At 41.7% G+C, this 23,629-nt stretch overlaps 1 protein-coding gene across 6 annotated transcripts in view; it reads left to right on the top strand.

Annotated features, from left to right (window-relative positions):
• Positions 1-17,183, top strand: part of adgb (androglobin) — a 47,284-nt gene extending 30,101 nt beyond the window's left edge. For 4 of the 6 annotated variants that reach the window (XM_053647459.1, XM_053647475.1, XM_053647490.1 and 1 more), the window contains 17 exons: positions 58-172; positions 681-845; positions 921-1,050; positions 1,152-1,277; positions 2,335-2,403; positions 2,545-2,638; positions 2,795-2,926; positions 3,018-3,168; positions 5,008-5,189; positions 5,371-5,537; positions 5,987-6,096; positions 6,252-6,363; positions 13,285-13,451; positions 13,919-14,074; positions 14,187-14,269; positions 14,499-14,682; positions 15,117-17,183. In XM_053647459.1, the coding sequence (XP_053503434.1) occupies positions 58-172; positions 681-845; positions 921-1,050; positions 1,152-1,277; positions 2,335-2,403; positions 2,545-2,638; positions 2,795-2,926; positions 3,018-3,168; positions 5,008-5,189; positions 5,371-5,537; positions 5,987-6,096; positions 6,252-6,363; positions 13,285-13,451; positions 13,919-14,074; positions 14,187-14,269; positions 14,499-14,682; positions 15,117-15,218 (2,245 nt within the window). In that variant the 3' untranslated portion in view covers positions 15,219-17,183. The remainder of the gene's footprint in view (positions 1-57; positions 173-680; positions 846-920; positions 1,051-1,151; positions 1,278-2,334; positions 2,404-2,544; positions 2,639-2,794; positions 2,927-3,017; positions 3,169-5,007; positions 5,190-5,370; positions 5,538-5,986; positions 6,097-6,251; positions 6,364-13,284; positions 13,452-13,918; positions 14,075-14,186; positions 14,270-14,498; positions 14,683-15,116) is intronic. The other 2 variants (XM_053647467.1, XM_053647483.1) reach the window with 2 other exon arrangements.
• Positions 17,184-23,629: the final 6,446 nt, after the last annotated feature.

Genomic DNA, 23,629 nt, shown 5'->3' on the forward strand with positions numbered 1-23,629 from the left:
AAGCTGTGTCCTTCTACTTTGTAAGCTTGAAGTGGTTGTTTTATGGACAATTTCCAGGCGCCATGTTCTTCGTATCCACACGCGGGTGCAGTTCGGTGTCCACGTGCAGCTCTATAGCAAGACAGCGTTCGTATTTGGAGAAGAAGATGCAGTGATGCCACACCTAGAAAAGGTTTCCAGGTGTAGGGCTGGTTAACCCTCATATTTTGTTTCACTCCTTAACATTTTATGCTAGTGCAGTACAGAAAAGGGGGGGGGGGTTCTCTTAATCACAGTTGGGCTCAGTTGGCAGTTTTTAGCTTGTTAGTCAGCATCACAGTGACTTAATGTAATCTCTGCAACAGAAATACAGTCACATGATATCCAGAATTATTGCTAACAATAATGATAAATGAGCAAAAATAAACAGTGCTATGCATTCAACACATCTATGACACACTAGCATACTTTACCGAGTGTGTAGTATAGTAAGTATTTTCTGGGTTGCTCTTAAGCATTTCACAGGCATGATTTCATCGTTGTGACATGCTATAAACATATAATACTGCTGCTATCGCATAGAGTAAAGCAGCTTTTAAGTCATGTATGATGTGGGATGTGTGTATGATAATGTGCATGCATTTCAGATGATTAATGGGCCACATCATGGTCTCTTTCACATGCTTTGCGTCTTTCTTTAGGAGAGTCTGAGGTTCTGTGAGCAGGCTCTGTTGATTCTCAGAGCTCTAGGTGGAATGGTCAGATCCTTCTCAAACCCAGACAAACTCGCATCATCCACCAGGACACTGGAGGAGGTTGTCTGCCCTCCGTCACTCAGCAAAACTGCAATCAGAGAGCACTGGAGGGTGGGTGTCTCACGCAAGTGCGTACCTGTTCTCACACAGTCTTTTTCACAAGTCATTGTTTGTCACGCTTGGCAGGTCTTCAGTCATGCGGTATACCACATGTTTTGCTGTGTGCTGGGAAGAAAACTGACATCTGAGGAACTGTTTGCGGTGCAGACCCTGACTCGAGACCCTACACCTCACTCCAGAAACACCAAGGACACAAGTATGTGTGTTATTGTGTGTTTATCAAAGCACAACTCTGGAATTGGGTATCATTTGGCTTCGCTGGAAAGTGTATGTAGTGATCTAGTGTCTTGTGTATAGCAGATGGTGTTCCAGAGGGCTGTAGTGGTAGGCAGGCAACAGAACAAGAAAACCAGGCAGCAACAATTTTACAGGCTGGCTGGAAGGGCTTCCTGGTGAGAGAAATTCTTAGTGCTGCAAGACCAGGTAACATACCCATGCTTATTATTACTGCCCCATAACCTGCTCATTGAGTACAGAACAATGAGTATAGACAGTAATAGACATCGCTTACCTCTCTTGTGCATTATTATGTTTGTTATAATTCTAAAAGTATTTCACAAGAAATAAAGCACCTCCCAATAAAATGAATGGATTTAAGGCTTAATGGATACTATGATCAGAGACTGCAGAGTATCCTCTTGATTTCTCCTGCAGTGTACACACGTGTGTAAGCGTATAGGCACACATGCACTCAAACCCTCCAGCACACACTTATCAATTAAGCTGCCAATCACTCTAAGCAAGAATGACAGCCGGGAGAACAACACTCGTCTCTTTCTCCGTCTTCATCTCCGCATCCATCTGGATCTATCCCTTCGAGCATCCATTCCTCCTCTCAGTGACATGCTGATGGATGCACGGAGAGACAGAGAATCAAAACAGATACAGGACAGATAGGGAAACTACTTAAAAATAGGAACGCTGACAAATTAGAGAGAGAGATACATAACTGATATAGACAATTTCAGAACATAGCAGATCCAAGCAGAAACCACATTATTCAAACTCAACTTTATTTATTTATTTATTTATTTTACCAAGATCCAGACTATTCAAAACAATTCAAAATCCAATTTGAAATATTTTGAGCAAAATTCATTATTGCGTGAATGAGCAGCAGAAACCAGATTTGTCGTGCGAGTGACTCTATGACTCATTCCATAAGCTCATCATGCACTGAAAGAGAGCACACTTTCAAGTCACTGCAGCTTTATGGCTTGAAATGCTGATGTCACGATCCGTCATTTGGCTCAGATCTGGCTCAGATATAAACGTTCATCCATTCACCCATCATTCATTAACCGCTTTATCCTGGCCTGGTCAGGTTTGTAGCGGATTTGGACCCAATCCCAATCGTAAACACTGTGCACAAAGCGGGAGAATTCACCCAGAATGGGACGCCAGTACAGTGCAGGACACACCTTCACGCTTATGAGCAATTTCACATAGCCAATCTACCTATCTGCATGTTTTTGGAAAGTGGAAGGAGACTGGAGAACCCAGAGGAAACCAATGTGGACACGGGAAGATCTAAAACTCCAAACAGACAGTAACTCAGAAAAAGAGCTTTCAAAATAGAGCTTCTTCTCTTCTGTATTACATCCACATGTACAGTATAAAAATGCAGTATATGTCTTTTTACAACTTGCCTGAATGTTTTTGTTGTGGTGGGGTTGGGGTTGGTGTTCAGGCTCTGAGAAGAATCAGAAAGTTGCCAAGACTCTGTTGGAAATGTGGGCTTCAGTGGAATTGGACATAGAGAAGCATGCTGTGTCTTTATTGAGGTAAATTACTCATTTCACCATCTGCTGATGTTAATGTGTGTACTTGTGGCTTATGTCTCAGTGCACAGTTTTAGAAATGTTTTTTCTTTGGGAGCAGTCAAATATAAACAATTGTTAGTGTGCTATTGTGTTATTGTGTGTGTGTTCTTTGGGAAGGTTCATGATCATGAACAACGAGCAGCTAGTGGACCTGTACCCATGTGGTGGGGATGAGTGGACTAAAATTACCTTCACTGATTACTCTGTCCCCGTCCATGAGACAACCAGCTCCTGGGTCCTGCTCTTTAGGTAAGAAAAATGTAAACATTAGATACCATGGCATGTGCATTATCCACAATAAAAGTGTGCTGTGTTCATTAGGTTTCTTGTGTGTGCACAGGGAGGTGTTCCATGTTCCAAAAGCCATATTACTTGTGCCTAAGATGTACCCTTCGTTGAGGTGTCACCTTCATGTCATCAACAATGACACTGGGGAGGAAGTACCTAAATTCTTCAACAGTGTATTTCCATTTACATACACACCAAATAAGGTGTGTGTATGGTATATGTGCGTGTATGTGTATGTGGTGTACGTATTATACACCCATGAGCCAAAACTTTATAACCACCTGTCTAATATGCCATCAACATATTGAACTCTACATGACCTATGAAGCTGCCCTGTGGTATTTGCTATCAAGACGTTAACAGGAGATCCTTTAAGTCCTGTAAGTTGTGAGGTGGAGCCTCTGTAGATCGGACATGTTTGTCCAGCACATTCCACAGATGATCGATCGGGTTGAGATCTGGGGAATTTGGAGGTCAAGTCAACACTTTGAGCAATTTTTGCAGTGTGGCCAGGCGCATTATCCTGATGAAAGAGGCCGGTGCCATTAGGGAATACCGTCGGCATGAAGGGGTGTACTTGGTCTGCAACAATGTTTAGGTAGATAGTACGTGTCAAAGTAACATCCACATGAATGCCAGGATAAAAGGTTTCCCAGCAGAACATTCCCAGCCAGACCAGAGCATCACACTGCCTTTGCCGGTTTGCCTTCTTCCCATAGTGCATCCTGGTCCCATCGCTTCCCCAGAGATACACCACTCACAGACCTGGCCGTCCATTTGATGTAAAACATAAATAAATAAATAAAATAAACAAAACAAGAACGACTCATCAGACCAGACCACCTTCTTCCACTGATCCAAGATCCAGTTTTGACACTTGTGTGCTGATTGTAGGTGCTTTTAATGGTGGGCAGCGGTTAGCATGGGCACTCTGACTCTGGGTCTACTCAGCCTAATAAGCAAGACATGTGCCACAGTAGCCCTTTTGTCAGTTCTGACCAGATAGAATAGTCTTTATTGTCCTTGCGTATCGATGAGCCTGCCACCAGTTTGTGGTTTTTGCCTCCTCGGACCACTGTCAGTAGGTATCCACCACTGCTGACTGGGAGCACCCCACAAACCTTGCCATTTTGGAGATGCTCTGACTCAATCATCTGGCCATAAAGATCTGGCGCTTGTCAAATTTGCTCAGGTGTTCCACACTTCTGCATCCAACACATTGATTACAGGAACCTATTGTTCGCTTACCATCTAATATATCCCAGACGTTGAAAGGCACTGTTCTTATAAGAACGTATGTATTATAATTATGTATGTTATTCGCTTCATCTGTGAGTGGTCATAATGTTTTGGCTCATCTGTGTATCGACTATAGACAGGTAACAAATCAAAGGCGAAACCAACATAAAGCTGTGAGAACTGCTTTAGTGTGCCATAGATTCTCTGGAGCAGTATTGGGGGATGAACACCATTCATCAAATAGATATTCCATACATCCATCTATGTTCTATACTGCTTATTCTACACGGGGTCGTTGGGAGCCTGGAGCCTCTCCCAGGGGACTTGGGGCACAAGGCGGGGGACACTCTGGACCCAGGGCACAATTGCACACACACTCACACACCCATTCAGACACTACGGTCAATTTAGACATGCCGGTCAGCCTACAGCACATGTCTTTGGACTGGGGGAGGAAACCAATGTACCCAGAGGAAATCCCCGAAGCATGGGGAGAGCATACAAACTCTGTGCACAGAGGTCGGAGGCGGGAATCAAACCCCCAACTCCAGAGGTGAAAGGTGGCGGTTGAGAGGGCTCTCTCTCGCATCACTCCCATCAGTATAGAAATGTTTCATTATAGGATATCAGTCAAGATATTTTTTTTTTATTGATTTCCAGTGAAGGGACAGTAAAATAAACGCACCTCACAGCAGGACAGAGCCACCGATTTTTCAGATAGTCACCTGTCTGTATGTACTATCTGTAGCGTATGTATTATGTGTTGTCTATGTGTTATATGTACTGTAGTGTATAATTTCTAGGCTGGCTACACATTTGTGGCATACACTGGAGAACCGGCTGTGGTAGGAGGAACATGGCGATTGCGTCTAATCAGTTCCCGAGAGCAACTGGCCCAGTTGGCAAGAGAAGCGCCAGTCAGTAACTTCTCAGTGAAGGAGTTCAAAGATTACTACTTACCTAACAAGAAGAACATTATCTGCAGGTCTGACCACATATACTTACTGTACATGCACACAGGGCTGTCAAATTCTGTATACAAGGCGTTTGAATTCGAATGAATTGTAGACCTTTTGTGAAATTAGTAAAGTATGACCTTATAATTACATACACGTCTTTGATGACCTAGTGTGGAAAGATATAGCTTACCCAGCTGTCTGTCTCAGGCACAGGGTGAGAGTCTCACGTGATCACGTTGCTACGGTGCAATTCCAGGCTTCAAAACAGGATGTCCATATTAAACTCAGCGTCCTGGACCGTGAGAGAGAGGTGGCCAGCAAGACAGGCCAAGGACACGTTGTTATCCCTTTGTACAGCTTTTCAGCCAGTGACGGTTTGTCAAATGGACATATGTTTACACACACACACACACACACAAACAAGAGATAAAAATCTATAGAGAGACTGTCATAGTGCTTTAGAGACTGTGCTGTTCTATAGAGGTGCTGTGTTGGACAGTCCCTGCAGGATTTAGCGATTTTGCGATCGAACACAAAAGCAAGGAAACTCCACATTTTCGGCGGAGCTTGCAATCTTTCAAAAACACAACAGATTTCCTGCATCTTAGTGACACTTTAACTGAATTAATGAATAAATTCTAGGCAACTTATAGGCCTCCTTAATACATCGGTTGTTTATTCTTTTCAAAACTTTAGGTCTCTTCAGTTGACGTCTTACCCAAACTGACAACCACTCTCTTAGTTTCTTAGCTACCGCCTGACACTGGCAGTTCCTGTGTATTTATAGAGTGTTTATCCATCTGTATGTGTGTATGTGCACCAGGTTCCTGCGGCAGTGCCTTGGAGAAGGCGGGGGTGAGTCAGTCTCAGGACGGCCCTGGCGGGGGTCACGAAGGAGGCAGAGGAGCCTCTGAGTGCCAGCCTGCCCAAACGGTATCCATCAATACAGACAAATCCTGTTCATCACTGTCACTGATAGTGTCTTGTCTGCGTGTGTGCACCCACATGTGTGTGTGTGTCTGAGTTTATGGTTGTATTTTTATAGCCCTGTCTCAATATGTGTGTGTGTGTGTGTGTGTGTGTTTCAGCATCATATATACATCCTTCAAGCAGAGGTGCTTTACAACAGCTGGCCTTTGGATGACTCACTGTCAGGCTTCATCCAAACCCTAAGAGATAGAGAGAACAATGAGATGAGAGGTGAGCACAGCAGCCAATCACATGTCCCCCAAGCACACATCTGTTTTAACCAATCCACTGCCTGTAATAAGTCGTGCATGTTGACGTCTCTGCAAAGGTGAAGAGATCCACTGTTGTGTTTTAATACATGAACTCATGAGCGGAAACAAGGCACAGGTGCACACAATTAGAGAAGGAACCAATCACGAGATGAGGGTGGAGCCAGGACCCAAACGTAAATAAAGGCAAAATAAAAAAACAAATGCTGCATCCATGTTCACCTCCTAAATCGTATTGGATACCACAATAGTATGGCCACCGAATGTAGCGAAGTAAAGGAACATTTCTGTGATTAAAAATGTTAAACCTACTCTTAAAAGTACTTTTTTTTTCTTTCTTCAAAATTTAAATGTAATGAAGTAAATGTAGCAGGTTACTACCGTGCTCTGATAATGAAACGCGACTAAATTCAGCTGGAAATATGATTTTGGTGTGACTCACGGCAGGTGGGATTAGGAGTAATCGCCCCGCTGCTTTGCAACAAACATGCTGTGATTTGGAGTGGTATTCCGGAAAGGAAAAGCTGATTGAAATGGAAATGAAAAGAACCATGGGAGTACTTGGTGTGTTCTTGGCCTGGTGTGGATGTTTGGGGTGAAAGGGATGAAAGGTTTTAGAATTTACATGACTGTATGAACATCATAGGAGTAACCTCATTAGAATACATTTGTTTTCTGGGCTCTTGCTCCTCATTGTGCTGCAGGTTTCATGACGCAGAATATCTGGTCATATCATGTGTTATCCGCTGCTATCCCACCTGACACATCAACAACATGAATTCTCAAAACCGATTGGTCAGGAGGCATTGATTCGGTTTCTATTAGACCAGGCTCGTGTTTATATTAATGCATTTGGTCTAATACGTTACGATTTCTATGATATTGATAGCAACTAATTCACACGAGCTGTATTGTGGAACACCTCAGGAGCTTGGAAGCTAACAAAAAGTATCTGAAGTAATGAATTTCACATGTTCCTGTGGTGTATATGATTTTGAGATCATATCCGTGATGAGGTAAATGCATCTAAATAGCTCAATTCCTGTTAAGAAACTCACTTTGACTATTAGCTTGCTAATGTTTGCCAGAAAGCTAGCATTAGCATAGCATGCTTAGCTAGAACCTTACCTAAATAGTTACGCTGGGGCTGTGTGATATTGTATATAACATGTAATAAACATCAGATGACTTGTATAACATCACTGTAGAAATCTGTGTTTGGGCGGTAGATATTTGAAAATCTTAAAACTGTAACCTGTAATTTGAAATGAGTTGGTTTTAAAAGAAAATCTCACCCTTAGCAAGCTTAAAGCAAAAAAGAAGAAAAAAAAAGCATCTCCAGAAATGTGTGTTAATTAAACACACCTTTTTAAATTTTATTTAACGTGACGTATCGCACGTTATTGCATTCATATTCTAATATGTTTCCAAGCTCCATAGACACTCCACATAATCTAATGATATGCTATAGGATTTATGTAAGGAGACACTTATTGACCATTTATGAAAGGAGTCTCCAGTGTCAGTGCTTCATAACAGTCAGTACGTTTTTTTTCTCCCATTGGAGATTGTTTAGGACAGAAAAGCTGTGTTGTTGTTGTTTGTTGTTGTTTTGTCTTATAAACTATTAGAGAAAGGTTTATAGCTGCTATCATGAGCTTGTTTCATGGACGTTCCACGTTAAATTATGGTTAAAGTATGATCCGTCATTCTTTAATTAATAGAAAATGTAATCACTGGGAAATAAATGTAGTAATATGAGGAATTAAACACTTCAGGACATGCTGGTGTAGGAAAATAATCAACTTCGGGGGGGTCTAATCCCAGCTGGTTTGACTCATTTTGACCTATCCGTAATATCTGTGTGCGCATATCCCTGCATTTGCCCTGTGTGTGTGTGTGTGTGTGTGTATGTGTGTGTGTGTGTGTGTGTGTGTTCAGATCAGTAAGTACATATTGGACAGCTTGCTGCATGTGTCTCCAATTTTGTTTCCCAGGAAGCCTGTGGAAATGGGTCAATGGGAAGTCAAATGAAGTTGGTTCTTGGCCTCCAGTGCCATGGGAGGTATTTCTGGAGGAGAAAGAATTGAATTAACCCACTTTAAGTGTGTCCCATCAAAGCAGGAGCAGTGTTACATGGCCCTATAGACGCTAAAGACACACCAATCAGTAAGAGCCACATGAGAGGTGGCCTAAGGACAGATCTGCCCAGCTTAGTCTCACCTATCACACCTATTATAGCCTCACTTAACTCAATTTATTTACCATCTGATTAGTGCTTAATTGCAATAAATAAATAAATAAATAAGTAATCGCCATCTTAAAATGTCCAGTTGATGCTTGGGCATTGCAGCGTGGCTACCTTGGATCCTTAAAAAGTCTTTGAAACATTTTAAAATAGATCTTTAATCCTTTACTGCATTGTGTTGCCATATGGCAATAATTAATTTATCTCCAATTTTTTGAGAAAAATTACTGTGTTCGTATGTAACTGGAAAATCAGGGCTTTAACTTTGGCATAAGAAAAAAAGGCATGTCACATGACCAGGAAGTGCTGTTTGCACTTCCTTTTCTGCAGCCACATAGCATGGTGAATGTCATCATCGGAGGGATTTCAAAACATTTTTTAATATTTAAGCAAAACTACTTAAAGGGGAAAAATGAAACACTATCTGAGATAAGTAAACATTTTTTCCCCCCCGATTTTTAGTCATTTGAACATGTTTATATATTGTCAGTATTCTGTTAAATGGTCAAATGTAATTGTTGCCATACGGCAACAACATGCAACAATGGAACTGTGGTACAGTATGTGCATTCATGAATTGAAACAAGACTACATAGCGAAAAAAAACAACAACAAAAAAACACTAGGCTTCTCTAATAGCACATTTACATTTTTTCACATTCAAAGGAAGGAAAAACTTAGTCACTCTCCTTAGCTACACATGATCCACCCTCCTTAGCCACGTATGATCCACCCTCCTTAGCCACGTATGATCCACCCTCCTTAGCCACACATGATCCTCTCTACTTAGCTACACCCGATCCTCTCTCCTTAGCTACACCCGATCCTCTCTCCTTAGCTACACCCGATCCTCTCTCCCTAGCTACACATGATCCTCTCTCCTTAGCTACACCCGATCCTCTCTCCTTAGCTACACCCGATCCTCTCTCCCTAGCTACACACGATCCTCTCTCCCTAGCTACACCCGATCCTCTCTCCTTAGCTACACCCGATCCTCTCTCCTTAGCTACACCCGATCCTCTCTCCCTAGCTACACATGATCCTCTCACCTTAGCTACACCCGATCCTCTCTCCTTAGCTACACCCGATCCTCTCTCCCTAGCTACACATGATCCTCTCTCCTTAGCTACACCCGATCCTCTCTCCCTAGCTACACATGATCCTCTCTCCTTAGCTACACCCGATCCTCTCTCCTTAGCTACACCCGATCCTCTCTCCCTAGCTACACATGATCCTCTCTCCTTAGCTACACCCGATCCTCTCTCCTTAGCTACACCCGATCCTCTCTCCCTAGCTACACATGATCCTCTCTCCTTAGCTACACCCGATCCTCTCTCCCTAGCTACACATGATCCTCTCTCCTTAGGTACACCCGATCCTCTCTCCTTAGCTACACCCGATCCTCTCTCCCTAGCTACACATGATCCTCTCTCCTTAGCTACACCCGATCCTCTCTCCTTAGCTACACCCGATCCTCTCTCCCTAGCTACACATGATCCTCTCTCCTTAGCTACACCCGATCCTCTCTCCCTAGCTACACATGATCCTCTCTCCTTAGCTACACCCGATCCTCTCTCCCTAGCTACACATGATCCACTCTCCTTAGCTACACCCGATCCTCTCTCCTTACCTACACCCGATCCTCTCTCCTTACCTACACCCGATCCACTCTCCTTAGCTACACATAATCCTCTCTCCTTAGCTACCCCGATCCACTCTCCTTAGCTACACGTAATCCTCTCTCCTTAGCTACCCCGATCCACTCTCCTTAGCTACACATAATCCTCTCTCCTTAGCTACCCCGATCCACTCTCCTTAGCTACACATAATCCTCTCTCCTTAGCTACCCCGATCCACTCTCCTTAGCTACACATAATCCTCTCTCCTTAGCTATCCTGATCCACTCTACTTAGCTACACATGATCCACTCTCCTTAGCTACACATGATCCACTCTCCTTAACTACACCCAATTTACCGTCCTTAGCTACACCCCCACCCCCCTTAGCTACACCTGAACCACCACCACATACTTTTATAACTGTAATTCCTTTCTAGAAGATATCATTTTTACATGCTTACTAGGTGGCAGAAAAACTCTGAAACTTATAGTCTGGAAAATGCAGTAACTGGAATGTCATCTCATACATTTGTGTTATTTTTGACTGTATGATATTTTCCACCATTGCACATTGTTGCCATACGGCAACAATTTACCAGCTACCCCCTTGAACTAATTCAAGTAATAAAAATCTATGAAAACATGACGTAAATGTAATAATTCATGCAGTAGAAGGTTAAAATTCAAGCATTTAATATGTCTTAAATGTGGTGTTGTTGTTTTTAGCGTTAAGTATTACATTCTGGGCTCATGGTTTAAGGTTGATTTATTTGTGGATGGGGGTTTTTTTTATTTGGTGATGATGTCTTTATATTTTGCATTTTCTCCGTTTCTACAATTCTATTACGTTTTCTAAGCACTTGCGTAGCACTGGGTGATGTAACTTTTCACACCTTTTTTTCACCAACTTGTTGGATGAAGAGGCGAGTGCAAATTCAACAGAAAAATTTTGTTGGCATCAACGACTGTTTTGAGGTTAGATCTAAAACGTGTTGAGGCATTTCAGCTCAGAAATCTAAGTGGTCATGCGAGTGTCAAGTGTTAAGCAGTATCATAGGGTCTAAAGCCATTTTAATTATTTTCTTGCGCATAGTGAATAAAAGAAATGGATGTGTGTGCCATATGTGAGGTGGGCCAGAAAGTCGCTAGAGCTGAATTCTGGGAAAAAAAGTTGTAAAAATTTTTTTTTAAAAAGCCATAGTGAAACAGACATGTGTATCTCAATCACAAAATAACGTTGCTATAAAATACCCTACCTTTGACAGCTCCACTGCAAATACTTAAAATAACATGCTTCTAATAGGGCAGGAATGACATTTTACCTTATACAACCAGATCTGCACTTCTTTATTTCCTCCTGTACATGTCATCTTGATTTCCTTGAGCTCAGACTGCAGTGAGGATCCTGATTGGTTAATCCTGTTTCTCACCATAGCAGCTGGGACTAAAATGGGATTAAACAAACTAAGGGAGATCTTTGTGTGGAAACAAACCGATGACTCCATTGGCCTTTTATGAGCATCATTATAGTGCAATTACTGTACATAGAATAAGACTTTTGAGTATGTGTGTGTGTGTGTGTGTGTGTGTCATGTTAAGCATCCAGGAATAAGCATTTGGAACTGGAAAATATTTCAGGTGGGGTTCAAACATGAAATCCAACTCTTTTAGCTACCCCGATCCAACCTCCTTAGCTACACTCGATCGACCCCCCTTAGCTACACCTCGTTCACCCCCTTAGCTACACCCGATCCTCCACCCCGTCTAGCAACACCAGATTCACAGTCCTTAGCTACACCCGATCCACAGTCCTTAGCTACACCAGATCCACCTGCATTAGCTATACCTCATCCACCCCTTCTTAGCTACACCTGATCCACCTGCATTAGCTATACCTCATCCACCTCCCTTAGCTACACCCGATCCACCCCTCTTAGCCACACCCGATCCACCACCCTTAGCCACACCCGATCCACCCTCCCGTTAGCTACACCCGATCCGCCCCTCGTAGCTACACCTGATCCGCCCCCCTTAGCTACACCCGATCCGCCCCCCCACTTAGCTAGACCTGATCCACCCCCCTTAGCTAGACCTGAACCACCCCCCTTAGCTACACCTGATCCACCTGCATTAGCTATACCTCATCCATCCCCTTTTAGCTATACCCAATCCACCACTCTGACCTATACCTGATCCACCCCTCTTACCTACACCCTATCCACCTCTGTTAGCTACACCCAATCCACCCCTCTGACCTATACCCGATCCACCCTTCTTACCTACACCCTATCCACCTTTGTTAGCTACACCCAATCCACCTGCATTAGGTATACCTCATCCACCTCTCTTAGCTATACCCGATCCACCCCTCTTAGTTACACCCCATCGGTTTTCTCCATTATCACTTTTGAGGGACTATATAAAGAAGTAACACTATAACGTAGAAAATGTTCAAAATTGACCATGTGCACACACATTAGAAATTTTTTCAGGTTTGACTTGATGTAATGTTTTGACCAGGTCTTAATTTGATTTTAAAAACAAAGGAGCAGCCCTGTGTAGTCTCACATGCTGGTTATTTTTGCTGAATGGATGAAGGATAAGACTTCAGTTTAGATCAGAACCTGCTGTCATTATGTCCTTATGGATGCCATGTAAACTTGTCAACCTGTCCAGTGGGATGATGGGTATCTAAGAAGACCAAAGGGAAAGAAGAGTCATAGTAAGTGTTTAGGAAGAGCGTGCTTACAAAGCAGGCTCTGAATGGAGCAACACTGCCATCTAGCAAACTGTACGCTCCGTCTGCCTAGAGTTATACTTAGCAGATGACACAAAAATCTTAACAGATGGCAGGTTTGATATACAAGTACTATATGAAATTGTATGGCATATAAATGCAAATCACCTTGTACAATTATTATCTGAATATACATATATTTCGGTAATTGAGGTGCATTTCGCTATCTTCTATATTAAACATAATCCTGTTAAAACATTTCCCATGTAATGTGTGCAGTGTTCAAACATCTGACAGAGGAGACACCTGCAAATGTGGACCAACCCAGCAGAGAAGCACAGAAACCATCCACACCCAAAGCTCCCAAGAGCAAAGAGAAGGAAAAAGAGAAGGAAAAAGTAAAGGAAAAAGAGAAAGAAAAAGAGAAAGACAAACATACATCCAAGGCAGGTTCAACAAGTCTCTGTGTGTGTGTGTGTGTGTGTGTGTGTGTGTGTGTGTGTGTTTGAGTCTGTGCAAAATACTAAACATAAAACACATCTTGGAAGACATTGTCATCATTAATTCATTTCTTTAGATTACATATGGAGCTGCTCAGAGACCTCTGCTCTACCACTGAGATATTCCTCTGTAGTGGGATGTAGTTGTTGGTTTGAGTAGGATTTCATATACGAGTTTTATTTTTAACAGATCATGTGATTATAGAGTGTCTTCAGACGATGAGTCACACTGCGCTTCGGATATTATGATGATTCAGGGCTTAATATATTTAAAAAAAAAAAAAAAAAAAAGAACTTGAGGATGATGTTTTCCATCGTTATTTATGCTACTGTATATGCATTGTGAGGGTGTGTAGACTGTACACATGTGTGAGGGTGTGTGTGTGTGTGTGTGTGTGTTTTTCTTTGTGTAGAGTTTGGATGAGAGTAAGCCCCACTGGACGCTGCGTGTGGTCAGTGAGCAGTCAGAGGTGGAAAAGATTGAGGTGGAAAAGGACACAGAGAGACTAGAGCAAATTAAGGCAATAAAACTGGCCTGGGAAGCTGCAGAGCCTGGCAGAGCAGCTAAGGTCTGTGGCCACACACACACACATGCATGCAAATGCATACTGTACATACATACAAACAGACATACATACAGTACATGCACACACAAATGGTGTTGGTGCTATGTTGTTGCAGGCTTTTCAAACCCGTCAGCAGTACCTGAACAATCTGAGGACGCTTGGAGAAGACTACACACTGGACCTCACACCTTTCATCAGGTACACACACTTTCCAAGCTCACAGGAAGTTCCATCGACTTCCTGTGGAATTCTATAATTTGGACAGTCGTTTTTGTCAAGACGAGGATGGAGTGCATGGTGGAGCTTGCTGAGCTCTCATTTTGCTTGTGTGTGTGTTACCAGTGCATGTGTGTGTTTGGCATCCAGCAAATGTGTGTAGAAATCACGAGTTTACTGATCACCTATCTCTCTCTTCCTCTGTGTGTAGGAGGACCGGCAGGCCAGAGCGTCTAAAGGATGCAGTGATGGAGGAGGAACAGCAGAGGGAGCGGTTGGAGAAGATCCAGAGCTTTCGGCTGTACCGAGAGACCGTGCTGGATCGCCGTAGGCAGGAGCATGAGCAGACCAAGCAGCTGATAAGGGAACAACGAGAGCTGTTTGAAAGAATTCAGGTCAGATATTTTCAACCAGTTAGAAATAATCTCATAACAACAGGTTATATAGCTATATCTATCTATCTCTCTCTCTCTCTCTCTCTCTCTCTCTCTCTCTCTATATATATATATATATATATATATATATATATATATATATATATATATATATGTATATGTATATGTGTGTGTGTGTCTATATATAAAGTTGAAGATCTTTATTTGGTCACGTACAGAGAGTTATACAGAGTAGAATTCTTGCAGTGAAAAGTTTCGTCTTTAATTGCTGTGCAAGCGTTACATAAAGAGCAAAGACACATAAGGCATGTTTATAAATAAATCAATAAATAAATAAATGACGTACAATCAGATATAATAATAGCATGAATATGAATTTAGCTGTACAGCTGTTCTCAACTGAGCTTAATTGAATACCTCTCTGATTATCGTAGGAGGAGAAAGCTGAGCTGCTCCAGAAGTTCGATCAGACTCGAGAGATTATTCGAAGGTGGAGGAGCAGTCTCGAAAGAAAGGAGAAGAGTCTCCGAAAATAGAAGGAGTTTCTACTTATTGAACCTTTAAAGTGTAAAACACTGATAAGAACACAATACATACAGTGCATCCGGAAAGTATTCACAGCGCTTCACTTTTCCCACATTTTGTTATGTTACAGCCTTATTCCAAAATGGATTCAATTCATTATTTTCCTCAAAATTCTACAAACAATACCCCATAATGACAACGTGAAAGATGTTTGTTTGAAATCTTTGCAAATTTATTAAAAATTAAAAAACAAAAAAAGCACATGTACATAAGTATTCACAGCCTTTGCTCAATACTTTGTTGAAGCACCTTTGGCACCAATTACAGCCTCAAGTCTTTTTGAGTATGATGCTACAAGCTTGACACACCTATTTTTGGGCAGTTTCTCCCATTCTTCTTTGCAGGACCTCTCAAGCTCCATCAGGTTGGATGGGGAGCGTCGGTGCACAGCCATTTTCAGATCTCTCCAGAGATGTTCAATCGGGCTCAAGTCTGGGCTCTGGCTGGGCCTCTCAAGGACATTCACAGAGTTGTTCTGTAGCCACTCCTTTGTTATCTTGGCTGTGTGCTTAGGGTCGTTGTCCTGTTGAAAGATGAACCTTCGCCCCAGTCTGACGTCCAGTGCGCTCTGGAGCAGGTTTTCATCAAGGATGTCTCTGTACATTGCTGCATTCATCTTTCCCTCAATCCTGACTAGTCTCCCAGTTCCTGCCACTCAAAAACATCCCCACAGCATGATGCTGCCACCATCATGCTTCACTGAAGGGATGGTATTGGACAGGTGATGAGTGGTGTCTGGTTTCCTCCAGACATGACGCTTGCCATTCAGGACAAAGAGTTCAATCTTTCATTTCTCATGGTCTGAGAGTCCTTCAGGTGCCTTTTGGCAAACTCCAGGCGGGCTGTCATGTGCCTTTTACTGAGGAGTGGCTTCCGTCTGGCCACTCTACCATACAGGCCTGATTGGTGGAGTGCTGCAGAGATGGTTTTTCTTCTGGAAGGTTCTCCTCTCTCCACAGAGACATGCTGGAGCTCTGTCAGAGTGACCATTGGATTTTTCGTCACCTCCCTGACTAAGGCCCGTCTCCCCTGATCGCTCAGTTTGGCTGGGCAGCCAGCTCTAGGAAGAGTCCTGCTGATTCCAAACTTCTTCCATTTACAGATGATGGAGGCCACTGTGCTCATTGGGACCTTCAATGTTGCAGAAATGTTTCTGTACCCTTCCCCAGATCTGTGCCTCGATACAATCCTGTCTCGGAGGTCTACAGACAATTCCTTGGACTTCATGGCTTGGTATGTGCTCTGACATGCATTGTTAACTGTGTGACCTTATATAGACAGGTGTGTGCCTTTCCAAATCATGTCCGATCAACTGAATTTACTAGCGGTGGACTCCAATCAAGTTGTAGAAACATGTCAAGGATGATCGGTGGAAACAGGATGCACCTGAGCTCAATTTTGAGTGTCATGGCAAAGGCTGTGAATACTTATGTACATGTTCTATTTGTTTTTTATTTTTAATAAATTTGCAAAGATTTCAAACGAACTTCTTTCACGTTGTCATTATGGGGTATTGTTTGTAGAATTTTGAGGAAAATAATGAATTTAATCCATTTTGGAATAAGGCTGTAACATAACAAAATGTGGAAAAAGTGAAGCGCTGTGAATACTTTCCGGATGCACTGTATACAAAAAAAAACAACTACAACAAGAAGAACTAAAACATATCTTGGAGAACTTCCTCACATTAATTTACTTCTTTAGATTACATACAGAGCTGCTCAGAGACGTGTGATCTACCACTGAGATGGTCTTCTGTAGTGGGAGGTAGTTGTTCATTTGAATAGGATTTAATATACGAGTTTTATTTGTAACAGTCTGTGTGATTATAGAGTGTCTGCAGATGATGAGTCACCCTGCGCTTCGGATATTATTATGATTCAGGGCTTAATATTAAAAAAAAAAAAAAAACTTGAGGATGACGTTTTCCATCGTTCCTTGTCATATGCGTTGTGAGTGTGTGTTTAGATTGTCGTGTGTGTCTGTGCATACAGTAAAACGTGCGTGTTTATTGTATGCAATTGTGCACGACTGTAGTAGTGTGTGATTAGATTATTTATGTAAGAAGAGAGGAGGGTTTTTGTTTTTTTTTTTTTAAATAAAAGGGAATTGCCAGTGTAGAAGATACAGCTTCCTTGGGTTTTAGTACAAACTATTTAATAATAAATAAATGTTTTTTTTAAAAATTCCAGCATTAGGTCAAATTTATGAGAAAAAAGCTTGCTATAAAGGCAAATTAAATGAATCAAGTGTTGCAAAAACAGATGAACTTGAGGTTAAAAGGTTGAAAAGACATCAATGTACAACAACTTCTTCTAGGGTAACTTCTTCTCTGCACCATTCCTGCCTTTACCTCTAATATGGGAGTAACAGAAAGATATGAGGAGAGGTACAATGGCCAGCGCAAACAAGAAATGGCTCAAAGGACATTGTTGAGTGGACTGATGGAGCAGGAATAACCACAGCGGTCCTACAAAGATCTTTACACTGTTTCTCATTCACACACACTCGCACACCAATGGCAGCAAGGCGCTAGCCTGCCATCGGGAGCAACTAGGGGTTCAGTGTCTTTCCCAAGGACACTTCGGCATGGGAGGCACATGGGCCAGGGATCGAACCGACAACCCTACGATTAGTGGACAACCCACTCTACCACCTGAGCCACAATCTTAGCTTGTGTACGAGTCATTCACTGACCATAATAGGAATAACTCAGCAGCCTGGTCTAATAAATTGAATTCTATTGATAAAAGATGATCTTGCTTATAAACTCATGTTAGAGGAGAAGCAATGTTCTTAATTATGTCCCTTTCAAGGTCTCCCACAGAACACTATTGGAAGAACACTAGATCAAGCCAGCAGTTAAGATCATTTACAATTTTCCAGGAGCTATTATTTAAGTAATTTAAGTTGATGTTTATATTGTATTATTTTATATATATATATATATATATATATATATATATATATATATATATATATATATATATATATATATATATATATATATATATATATAATATACTGTATAGAATTGGGATCATAAACCACTTTAAAGCATTAGATTCTTGCTCTGAGGAATATCATGCTTGGCCAGCCCACCCATCCATCCATCCATCTTCACAGGCTCGCAGGGGGACCTGGAGCCAATCCGAGGGAGCATTAGGCACAAGGCGGGGTACACCCTGGACAGGGTGCCAGTCCATCGCAGGGCACAATCACACACACACTCACACACCCATTCATACACTACGGACACTTTAGACACGCCAATCAGCCTACCATGCATGTCTTGGACTGGGGGAGGAAGCCGGAGTACCCGGAGGAAACCCCCGCAGCACGGGGAGAACATGCAAACTCGCTTGGCCAGCCCATCTACTTCTAATTTTGAGTGTTCTGAACTTTTCAAACAGGTTTTTTAGATAAAACCACTTGGGTGTCAAGACGTTGAAGGAGATGAAAGATCTTCCACTGTAGGCATGGCTGGCCCAGAGATTGGCGTGATATTCTGTGCTAGTTCTGAGCCTTGCGAATAGGTAACATTGTGGCTGGTCCAGAGATGAACGAACACTGTGGACTGGTTCTTAAGCATGCCGTGTTCTTAAATATGCATCAAAAATGCTTTGAATAAGCATTAAAAAGAACCGCGAGAAAGGACTTTCTCTCCACGCAACCCAATTTTGGTTGATCAAATGCACAATAATTTTGCCTGAAGAATCGGTGTCGGTGTAATCACTTACTGTCATGACTCATGACCTATTTGTCATGTGCACAAAATGTCAGTGCCAATTGTACATTGAAATGCTTGTTGTGAGGCTCGGGTACTCTACAGCTGTGCAATGCAAAAAAAATATATAAAAGATAAAAGGGGGGGGGGCAGAGAGGAAAGAGATTATTTACAGATGTAAAATATGCAGAATATATTAGTTTGTATGCCTAGATAGTATGTAAGTAAAGTGCAGATCCTAACTGTAAACATTGGAATATGTGCAGTAAGAGGACGTGAACAAGAGTGTAAATAGTAACTGTGCGTAGTGCCTGAGCAAGTCCTCTATAGACATAGGAGAATGTAAAAAGCAGATGAAGCAGCAGTACAACGTTTTCCAAATGTACAATTAAATTAGATGTATGTGTAGTGTGTCATAAATATGTACAATATATCAATATATTGCACAGAGGTCAGGATGTAGTCCTTAGCAGCAGTAAAGTGGTAATACCTTGGTGAAACCTTGGAAATATTGCCCAAAACATGTGAAGAGGTTGTCCATGAGTGTCCTTGCACTGTCAGTGAGGTGACCAGTGTGTGGGAGGTAGTGGAGGCATGAGTGAAAGAGTGGAAGAAGGAGTAATGACTGGATTACAGTTTGATCAGAATCCTGATGGTCTGCAGGTAGAAACTGTTGTTCAGCGTGCTGATGCTGGATTGAATGCTGCGGTACTGTCTACTTGATGGCAGTCTGGTTAAACAGCCTGTTTGCTGTGTGATTGCGGTCTGTGGTGTAGGACAAACAGAGTGACGGGAGAAAAAAAACACCGCGAATGCTGCCAGATTTGTCCGAAATCTGCGTTTCCCAATGATAACGCCTTAGTCTAGCAACTTAAAATAGCAGTGCATTTGAGCGTCTGTTACTTTTGTCTTAAATCGGACCACGTCAGACCTTCTAGCGGTCCGGTCAAATGCAGTATGTAATAAGAAAACATGCAATGCGTGGTGTTTTTCGCTTCCACCATTGGAAGTGTAACCACTTCCGATGGTGCGACCTACTGGTGAGGAACACTGACCAACAAAGACCTTCATTCTTGACCGCAATTCTATTTTCATTTATACATCTGAGCAGTTGAGGGTTAAGGGCCTTGCTCAGGAGCCCAACAGTGGCGGCTTGAGCTCATGACCTTCTGCTTAGTAGCCTAATGTCTTAACTACTGTGCTACCACTGGCCCATATTCCCTAATGAAACGCTTTCTTTACAGTGTCTGTACGTACTCTGTGAACGGGACAGCCGTGCTAAAGATTCTCGTTGTACAACAAAGATATTTTTGCCTCCTCTACATATAAAACATGGGTTGATGATGAAGCTACACAGTATGAATGCGAACACAAACATGGTGGAGCATTTCAATTCTTGAGACTGAGGTTTCTCAAACTAACAGATGCCAAGCTGAAGGATGGAAATCAAAGGATAGGATTCAGTTTTGAAGAGCTCCAGTCTAGCTTGAACATCTCCAGTTCAGTTCTCAGTGATGCGTTGTGTTCGTGATTTACCTTGTGAACGTCAGGCTTCGGATTGTGTTCTCTGCACCAAAAAGGGTGTCGTTGCGCTAGTGGGTGTGTGTTAGATGTCATTGCAATCACCATGCACCAAACAGCCTGTAAATATAGTCCACAAGTCCTTTATTTACTGTAAAGTGATGCAATTTAGATGCTTTATGGGCAAGAAATATGCATGAGAAATTGCACTTGAGTCATCAAGGAGCGTTTTAAGCCTCTGATTACTGGGCTGCCTGGAAGGAATACAATTTTCTCATGTTCAAAGCTGTGGATTTTTTTTTTTTTCTCAGGAAGTGAGAACATTTACTTGCATCCACTCTTAAAACGTCTGACATTTTAGTTGGACTTGTTTCAACTATGACAGTGAGGAATGAGTCATTTGAAAAGGTGTGTGTTTAGGAGAGATCTCTGAAAGGTCGTTTGTGTGTGTGTGTGTGTGCAGTCTGTCAACCGTCTGAGAGATCTAATCGGCGAAGCTGTGGTCAGGACACACACAAACGACACGTGTGGTTTCTGTCGGAACGCTCACGCTGACCCTTAGCACATCACGTCTTGCCTAATAACCTAGCGTGTCTCTGGTAGAGAGGACGTCACTGTTGAAAACATTGCGTCACTGGTTGTCACGGACACACGCTATAGGAGGGGGCGAGAGAGAATAGATTTAATTGCAGCTGCATCATGCCTGGGGAGTTATTCATTTCATTCATTCATCCTTTCATCAATTTCCTTGCTTGTTTACATGCGCTTGCTTCTGTTGCAAACAGAAAGGCCCTACACCTGCCACCTGCTTGAACAACAATGCAACCTCAGCTTTTATATATATATATATATATATATATATATATAAAAATAAAATGTATGTGTGTGTGTGTGGACAATGCTGATGTTACGTGTCTTACAATGCTCTTTAATAACAGCAAGCTGGATTCCTTGTTTATTTCCTGTTAATTGTTGATGGATAGAATTTTAGGTCTGGCCTATATTAAATCTTTTATTTTAGATGAATATTGGATTAAAACCAAAACCACTCTATGATGCAGCGCCAATAAGACACCTTCATCCAAAACCCAGTCGTGTCTAAAGAGCCGCCAAATCATCTGGAGAGACATCAAACTGACCACCTGAGCTTACTAATCCATCACAGCAGGGTCGACAAAGACGCCTCGACTCACCGCTCGACCATCTTGTCCGAGCTGCGTTGATCCTCCATGATGGAATGCAGAATGACAGTCCTCCATCGAATCCACTAAGACGAGGTGCTCCTGCAGTCCCTTCTATATCTACAGCCCAAACTGAGGGCCCAGCCTGGAGTCAAACCTAAGCTTGTAAAGTGTGCTCTATTCCTCTACTCCACATCTCACCAGGTCCAGCTTGATGCTCTAGCACGAAGAGTACGAAACTGAATCAAGAAGTCGAGGTGAATCCCCACAGCATAACAATATCTCCATGAGAATTACCACCACTCCAAGGGCATAAAATCGACAGTTCCCACACTTGTTATGGGTAAAACCATCATGAGATCTTTAGCTCCTACAAGTTGTTAATCAGGTTTCTTCTATTATTCTATAGATTATCCATATGTGCGTATTATCACCATTCATGTTAGAACAAACAACGTTACCGACAGACAATACGACATTTTAAAAAACATTAACATTCTTGAAAACAAGTTTTGGTCCCTGGTGCCCTGCTTTATACACATTATTGAGCACTTACTTTCACCAGATTGCTTTCACTCCTCACCTGGTTTCCATCCATTTGCTCCTCAGGCATCAATCACGCATTCCACATAGACAGTTCGAAAGATTTTCCCGGATTGTTCACATGTTATGCTTGTGATGGAATTAATCCCAATAGTTTAGATTTACACAAACTTTCTGCTCTTAAAATTTTCACCAAGCTACAGTACTAGTAGATCACTAGAGAAACCAAAACACAGCCATACTCACATCTTAGTATTTCTAGCAGCCACTAATAGGGGTGGGCGATATGACAAAAATATCATATCATATAACTTTCGTAGACATTTCTGCAATACACAATAATGTATCACAGTATATAGGTTTGCAAACAATTTCCCAGTAACACAGTAGAGGTGCTTTTTTTTTTTTTTTTGCTGTTGTTGTTGTTGACAATACGTTATTTAATGTCTTAAAAAAATGCATGTGTTTTTATTTTTTACATTAAGCTTGCATTTTTACTTATAAAAATATATTGTTAAAAATGAAACAGAAAATATATACAGAAAAAGCTGTAATAATTTTTTTTTTTTTTTTTTTTTTGTAAAAATGCAAAATGGCATTTCACAGTTTAAAAGATTATGTACACTAGGGCTTTGGGCTCTTTTTTTTTTCTTTTCTTTTTTTAAAGAACCGTCCCAGAACTTTCCTGAACGGAAAATATTCCATCTCGTTTGTTTGCAATAGTGTTCGATTTATTTCTCAGTTTCGTTTCTTGTACTGTTATAGGAACATCAGTAATCAGCTGCTTATGGATTATCCTCACTATAAATAAGCACGAGCATTGCTAAGAACATCACAATTACACAGACAACAATAAGTATACCGTATTAGCCGAAACTTCATCTTCCAAACACCCAAAGCAATTATTATCAAAAGAGGGAGTAGAGAGATAAAGGGGAAAAAATATCTAGGCTGAAGATTACTTTAATAATTGTGCTGATCTGCCAAAAGAAAGTCCTGCGTCTTTGTATATTTGGTGATTCTGACTCTAATATGCTACAAGAAAAGCACGCGACTTTAGCACGTATCTGGTTTCAAGGTTTAAAGAAGGAAGGAGGATTTTCACCGAGAATATAATAAAATAGATTAGATTAGTGTTTTATCAGAATAGAAAATAATTGATTGTCATTTATTTCTTAAATAATTGATTTCTTATAAAAAGAAGTCATCTTTGGTCATGGCACCACAAACTAAACTTTTACACATTTACAAAATACAGTCCCAGTCCTAGGTGAAGAGAAGCAGCCCCACAGCATGATGCTGCCACCACTATGCTTCACCGTGGGTATGGGTATGTTCTTTGGGTTATAAGTTGCCTTGTTTTTGTGCCAAATACTTTCTCTCAAGAACG

The sequence above is a fragment of the Ictalurus furcatus genome, chromosome 2, assembly GCF_023375685.1.
Source record: "Ictalurus furcatus strain D&B chromosome 2, Billie_1.0, whole genome shotgun sequence".
Taxonomy (NCBI): Eukaryota; Metazoa; Chordata; class Actinopteri; order Siluriformes; family Ictaluridae; genus Ictalurus; species Ictalurus furcatus.